Below are 6534 nucleotides of genomic sequence, written 5' to 3'. Positions count from 1 at the left end.
GTGGGGACGCGGGGATGCCTCACCGACCTGGCTGGAACGGAGTCCCGTTCCCCCTGATTCCGGGACAGGCTGCTGGAGGGCCGGGGTGGGGAGGGACAGCTGTGTCCTTTTGCAGGCGCTATTTCTGGCTGGCCAGACTCCCACGCCGGCGCTCTCCCAGGGGGCTCACATCCACCAGGCTTTCCTGGGAAGTAGGGCTGCTCCTCGGCGGGTGCTTGTGACCTGCCCTGGGGCTGGATCCGTGTCCAGAACCAACCTCCCAGAAGGCCTAGGACCCCAGAGCCAAGCCCAGGCTCACCTCTGAGTGGGTGGGCTCAGGCACCCTCCTGGGTCAGCGGTAGGGGTCTGTCACCCCCAGGTGGAGCGTGTCCTCTGGCCCGGCCGCCATTGGGTGTGTGTGTCTGCTCTCGGCGCAGTGGTCACAGGCTGTTCCACACCCTGGCTCAGGGCCCAGGTCTGTGCCCCCACCCGCTGCACCCTCCAGCCCTGAGGCTGGGGGCCATGCCCCTCTGGCCCAGCTCCAGGGTGGAGGGTCGGCCTTGTCTCTCTCCTACCCTGCTGCTGCTGCTGTTTGGTGGGGGAAGGGACAGTAACAGGTCTGGAGCTTGGGCCCAGGGCGGGGTGCCTAGAGAAGGCATGAGGTTCCTCCTAGGATCAGACTGTCCAGAAATGTCCACTGCCCTGCCCCACCCTGGGCCAGACCTAAATACCAGGCCTGGCCGCTCCTCTTCCTGGCCCCAGAGTAGACCCTACTCTGGAAGCGCTCTAGTCCACTGCCCCTGGTGGCTGCAAGGAGGGTGGCAGGGTCTTGGCGTCCAGCACAGGCCAGCCCTGTGACTGTCCCTGTCCCTCTAAGCAACTCTGCTGGAAGCGTCAGTCCACCTGTCCTGCAGAGCAGCTGTCTGCAGCCGGCCTGGGAGGCGGCGTGAGGGGTGGAGCTGGCTGGTGGTAAAAGTCCAGCCCTGGCAGCAGCCTGTCTGGAAATACGGCCTGAGGCTGCCCAGCTGCTGTCTGCAGCCCTCCCCTCCCCGCCCTCCACAGCGCAAACATCCAAGTCCCTTGCGGTCCCTGGGGAGGAGCACCGCCTGTTTCTGCATTCACCTTGGGGCTGGGTGGCTCCCACTTTCTGAGGGAGAGCCACCCCAGGTCTGGTGGAGAGTCTGCCGCCTCCATTCCCTCCGTGCCCCTGGCTCTGGCTGCCCTGTGACAGACGAGGGGACAGCCCATGAGCCTTCCTAAGGAGCCGAGCTGGTCTGAGCACTGTGCCCTGCTGCCACCCCTGGGGATGTATTGTCAGTGCCCCCTCCCCAGGCCCATAGATCCCTGCCACCAGTGATGTGGGCCCAGAGAATGCCGGGGGGCGTGCTGGGTGGGCCTTGCCTGGGCACACCCTCAGGTGAGCCACCGGGCCTTCCTTCCCTGGCCACCAGCAGGGCTAAGTCAGCCGGTGGCAGCTAGGAGTCCTCCCTGAGCCACTCCCCCCATCCCCCGTGGGCCCCGGGGTCCGCCTAGACTGCATGGGGGTCAGGGCCTCTGAGCTGTCGTCCCAGGAAATGACTCATGTCCTGGCTGCTGGGCCATCTCCTTTCCAGGTCTTCTCCCAGGGCAAGTGGTTGGCTCCAGCCTGGCTGGGCATCTGGCTCCCCTGTAGTGTCAGGGGCCTGGCGCTCTGGGCCATCTGCCCCCGCTCTTGGCTCACCAGCCCCCAGCCTCAGGATGGGTGACTTCAATGAGAAGAAGGCAACGTGCGGCACGGTCTGCCTCAAGTACCTGCTGTTTACCTACAACTGCTGCTTCTGGGTGAGCACGCCGCCCCACCCCTGCCTGGGCCTGGAGGCTGGGCAGGAGGGGTGACCGGTGTGTACCGCCCACAGCTGGCTGGCCTCGCTGTCATGGCAGTGGGTGTCTGGACACTCGCCCTGAAGAGTGACTACATCAGCCTGCTGGCCTCCAGCACTTACCTGGCCACAGCCTACATCCTGGTGGTGGCTGGCATCGTTGTCATGGTGACCGGTGTCCTGGGCTGCTGCGCCACCTTCAAGGAGCGGAGGAACCTGCTGCGCCTGGTCAGCGAGGGGTGGGGGCGTTGGGGTGAGCTGGGGCTGGCTCTGGGGCCCTGACAGGCTTGTCACTGGAAGCTCCTCTGCGGGACCCGCCCCCCTTGCATAGTTCTAGCTGGAGCGGCCGAGAGAAGACCCCAGCCCCCCACGGGCTGTGCCCATGAAGTCGGGGCAGGGAGTCCTAACGCAGGGCATCTCTGCCCGCAGTACTTCCTCCTGCTCCTTGTCATCTTCCTGCTGGAGATCATCGCTGGCGTCCTGGCCTACGTGTACTACCAGCAGGTGAGGGCCAGGCGCAGGTGATGCTGACGGGACACGGACACGGAGGGGCTCGGGGTGTGCGTCTGCAGAGCACACACACCACGCCACCTCTCTACCCTCACTGCTCCAGAGCTGGCAGCTGTGCGCCGGGGCGGGTCTAGTTTCAGGAGGGTGGGCTCTGGGGGCAGACAAGGTGCCCACGCTGGTGCTCATGGAGAGCAGCACCCCACCCCACCCCACCCTTGTCACACTCGTCTCCAGTCCCACCCAACACCCCTCTCAGTCCCCTCTGGCCCCTACCCTTCCCTTTGGCTGAGCCCTCCCTGGCCTCTCCCACCATCCTGGGCTCTCCCAGCCTCACCCAGGAGGGACTCGGCTGACTTTGAGGCTGAAGCTCTCTCACCCGCCCTGCAGCTGAACACCGAGCTCAAGGAGAACCTGAAGGCCACCATGACCAAGCGCTACCACCAGCCAGGCCACGAGGGCGTGACCAGTGCAGTGGACAAGCTGCAGCAGGAGGTGTGTGTGGGGCACTGGGAGGGGTGCTTCAGCCCCTCTGCCCCCTGCCGCGCATGAAGTATGCACAGCCTGTGCTGTGTCCCCCTTGCAGTTCCACTGCTGTGGCAGCAACAACTCGCAGGACTGGGAGGACAGTGAGTGGACCCACTCCCGTGAGGCAGGTGGCCGTGCAGTCCCCGACAGCTGCTGCAAGACAGTGGTGGACGGCTGTGGGAGGCGGGACCATGCTTCTAACATCTACAAGGTGGAGGTAGGAGGTGCCCACCAAGGCACGGAGCAGCCTCCCTGCAGGGCTGGGGCCATGGTGTGGGGGAGCCAGCTGGGCTCAACTCTGTACCCGGCCCTACACTGCAGGGAGGCTGCATCACCAAGCTGGAGACCTTCATCCAGGAACACCTGAGAGTCATCGGGGCTGTGGGCATCGGCATCGCTTGCGTGCAGGTGTGGCCACACGGGGGCGACAGTGACACGCGGGGCTGGCTGGTGGCCCTGCGGCATCACTCACGCTGCCTGGCTCTGCACACAGGTCTTTGGGATGATCTTCACGTGCTGCCTGTACAGGAGCCTGAAGCTGGAGCACTACTGACACCCGCCTGCTGCTGCACGGCTTCCCACCCGACCACTGCGCTGACCACTGATCACCCGGGCCCACCGCGCCCTCCAACCCTGTGCCGTTACTGTGGCCTCTGGCACTGCCCAGAGGTAGCTTCAAGTGCCTTTCACTGAACAACCAGACCCAAGCCCCGGAGGAGGTGAAGGATGGTGTATGTGCCCGTTTTGGTGTGTGTGGGGGGCTAGCTGGAGCTGCCCCGTACTACAGGCTACCTCCTCCGGGGTGGGGCGCTGGGGTGCTCCTCGATGCCTATTAGCAGTGAGTGGTTTTGGGGCTAAGTGTGGGCAGAACTGGGCTGGCCCAGCCCCCGTACACAACCTTGCGGTCACCAGAAGCAGGTGGAGTGGGTGCAGGGATGCTAGGCTGGGTAAGGGGACTTTGTGCCTGCCCTGGGTCTACACGCATGTCCAGGTGCCCAGGGCCTGGAGCCTTGCCTTGGAGCTGTGTGGCCCCATCCCACCCTCTCCCGGCAACCACAGCCCTGCCTTATTCCCCCACTGCTCTTAAATCAGTGGAAGATGCCACCACTTTCCTGCCATCTGTTAGAATGTCCCGTGAGGGGACAAGGTTACTGGCTTCATTTACTGCTGTATTTCAAATGCCCCTGCCATGTGACAGGGGCTTAATAAACCTTGGTAGAACGGACAGTGACTTTCAATGAGACAGTTCTTTCTTAGGGTCCTCATGTCCGGCAGGGTGAGATCCACCTGCTCAGCCTCTGATGAAGGGCAGGCGAGCCCACCGGGCTCGGGGTGGGGACCTCAGTGAGAGGAGAGCTGGCGGTGTGGTCACAGTCCTTGCAGAAGGGAAAGGACAGAGCGACCCATGACCTTGCAGTGTGCCTTGAACCCCTGTGAGTCCCCGAGACCCTGCGGCCACCGTGCAGAACAGATGTGAGTAGAGAGTAGGAGGCCGTGTAGGCAGGAGCTGTTGGCCACACGAGGGGGAGGCAGAGGGCAGGGTGTGTGGAAGACACTACCCGGAGAGGGTGCCACACTCAGCACCATGCCCCTCTGCCCTTGGGGCTGCCCTGGCTTGTTCCTGAAGCTGACTGTCAGTGGGGGACAAACCCCTCTTCCCCCGGGACTCCGGGTCGGAAGTCTGGGCAGCCCAAAGGTGGGCTCTGGCCCAACTCCCCACCGACCTGTGCCCACCTGCCTTCTGCCCCTAGAGGGCACTAGGACCACAGCCCCTGTGTCCAAGCCGCAGCCCAAGTTGGAGCTGGCTCTTCCCGCCACAGCATCCAGTGCTGACGCCCGGGCCCTCACGGAGGCCGCCTTCTGGCCTGGCTGAGGGTCTCCGCGCTGGCGTGGGAACCTGCCCACACGAAGGGGCCTGGCCTGCTGCTCGGCTTTGGTGGAGCCTGGATTAGGATTAGACAGTGGGCCAGCAGATCTAGCAGTGGGTAAAGAGCAGACACTGTTTAGATGCCAGAAAACCCTGGTTCTTTGGCACCCGACAGGCAGTGGGGCCTGTGCTGTCTGAAGGGTGCTCAGGACGGGGACAAGGATGCCAGCATTCTTGGCTCTCTGGGCCACGGCAGCACGTACCCCAAAGGGAGCCCGCCTCCGAGGTCTGGGGCAGATGACGTCCTTCCTCCTGGCAGTGAAGATGGCATGCAGCCCTGGGCACCCACCCTGTGGGCCGGGCATGAGAGAACATGAGGTGGAAGCCCGTCTGGTGCCTCTTACAGGGTCCCCTGGGGGACAAACTAGCTGTAGGGCCAGGCCCAGGCAGCTGGGGTTCACGCACGACCACAGGCTCTGTCGGCGTCACCACACAAGAGTGGGCCCTTTCCTTTGGAACGTGGGCACAGGGAGCCCCACACAGCCAGGAACTCTCGGTGGCTCTACAAAGACTTTTACTGGTGGCTCCTCCAGAGGGGACTCCGTGTCTGTGCAGCATGGCTAGGCATTGCTCGCCACCCCCAGCACCGGCTAATGAACTCGGGCCAGGCCCCGGCCGCCCGGCCCGCAGCAGCAGGGCGCGTCCCAGCAGTCACTTCTCCAGGGGTGCGTAATTGAGCAGCTTCTCGATCAGGTCCACGTGTGCGAGGAGCATCCGGCGGCAGCAGTAGCGCTTCAGGCCCAGCGCGTCCAGGGCATCCCTGTGCCAAGGAGAGGACCAGTGAGACTGCTGTGGGCACATGGCCTGCACACGCCCCTGAGCCCGTCCAGCCGCCTGGGCAGGATCCCAGCTGGGGTAGCCGGGTGCTCCCCAGGTGAGCCCCTCCCACCCTTCCAGCCAGCGCTCCTGAGCCCCTGGTGTGCCTGCCATCACCCATCACCGCCGCAGTCTCTTCAGCCCTGCTCCCTCCAACCAGCAAGAGACCATCTCTGCAAGGGACCGCCTCTTCCATTTCTGAAGCCAATCAAAAGTCTCAATTCCCCTGGAGCCTGGCCCTAACCACCCTAGTCTCGCAGAAAATTTCCACCCTGTTGGCTTCAAGTTCAGAGTTGGCAGCTTGGGAAAGGGGAGACTGGATGGACAAGCCCCTCCTATGGCATCCTAGGGAGAAGGGCCTGGGCAGGCTGTTAGCCACGGACTCCCACGACGGTCACTGCGGCACCCCCATCCAGTCCCCGTAGCCATTCACCCAGCACACCTGCCCCAATAGATACGGCATGCAGACAGAGGGGGCCCAGGGCTTCCACAGGACAGAGACACACGGCTGCCCACTCAGCGGCCAAGGGTCAGCCCCCAGCAAGCCACCGAGAGTCATAAAAGCACGCTGGCAACTGCAGTACTAAGGTCCAAGGGAAGGTCCCCCCGAAGCCTGATGATGGCTCAGTGGTCAGGGGCAACAGCTTGACCAGCACTTTAAGGACTTGCCGGACACGGGGTAGGCCTAACTGCAGAGAAAGGAGATGGACAGGAGGGAGGCTGAAGGAGGCGCTTGTGACCCACAAGGATGTCTAGAGATGCCCACGACACCAGTGGTTCGATTCCCAACTCCCTACTCCCCCAAACTGCAGGGGCGACGCTATCCTGAGCAGTGCCCCCAGCTGGGCTAGGGGAGACCCAGGCCTGAAAGTTCAAGAATGCCCCGGGCAGCCCCCTCCCCCGGAGGCCGGAACCCTC

The 6534-nt window shown here is 63.9% G+C and overlaps 2 protein-coding genes across 2 annotated transcripts in view; one reads left to right on the top strand and one right to left on the bottom strand.

Annotated features, from left to right (window-relative positions):
* The first annotated feature begins 1572 nt into the window (after positions 1-1572).
* Positions 1573-4100, top strand: CD151 (CD151 molecule (Raph blood group)). The gene is made up of 7 exons (XM_014582489.2): positions 1573-1800; positions 1875-2066; positions 2268-2342; positions 2736-2840; positions 2932-3090; positions 3195-3281; positions 3367-4100. Exons 1-7 carry the CDS (start codon positions 1717-1719, stop codon positions 3424-3426), a joined length of 762 nt encoding a protein of 253 aa, XP_014437975.1. The 5' UTR covers positions 1573-1716; the 3' UTR covers positions 3427-4100.
* A 1196-nt stretch (positions 4101-5296) lies between these two features.
* The window catches only part of POLR2L (RNA polymerase II, I and III subunit L), a 1823-nt gene continuing 585 nt past the window's right edge, over positions 5297-6534 (bottom strand). The window contains exon 3 of the mRNA XM_014582488.2: positions 5297-5560. Coding sequence (XP_014437974.1) covers positions 5452-5560 — 109 coding nt within the window. The 3' untranslated portion in view covers positions 5297-5451. The remainder of the gene's footprint in view (positions 5561-6534) is intronic.

This window comes from Tupaia chinensis, unplaced genomic scaffold (genome assembly GCF_000334495.1).
Source record: "Tupaia chinensis unplaced genomic scaffold, TupChi_1.0 Scaffold143624_1, whole genome shotgun sequence".
NCBI classification, from domain to species: domain Eukaryota; kingdom Metazoa; phylum Chordata; class Mammalia; order Scandentia; family Tupaiidae; genus Tupaia; species Tupaia belangeri.
The sequence above is the reverse complement of the archived record's forward strand: the minus strand, read 5'-3'. Positions and strand labels throughout refer to the sequence as shown.

What these genes read in the sequence shown, in the direction of transcription:
- CD151 (XM_014582489.2), top strand. Translation starts at nt 1,717, where the DNA reads ATGGGTGACTTCAATGAGAAGAAGGCAACGTGCGGCACGGTCTGCCTC. An exon ending in CTAACATCTACAAGGTGGAG is followed by an intron (nt 3,091 to 3,194) that starts GTAGGAGGTGCC and finishes CCTACACTGCAG; the next exon opens with GGAGGCTGCATCACCAAGCT. An exon ending in TCGGCATCGCTTGCGTGCAG is followed by an intron (nt 3,282 to 3,366) that starts GTGTGGCCACAC and finishes CTCTGCACACAG; the next exon opens with GTCTTTGGGATGATCTTCAC.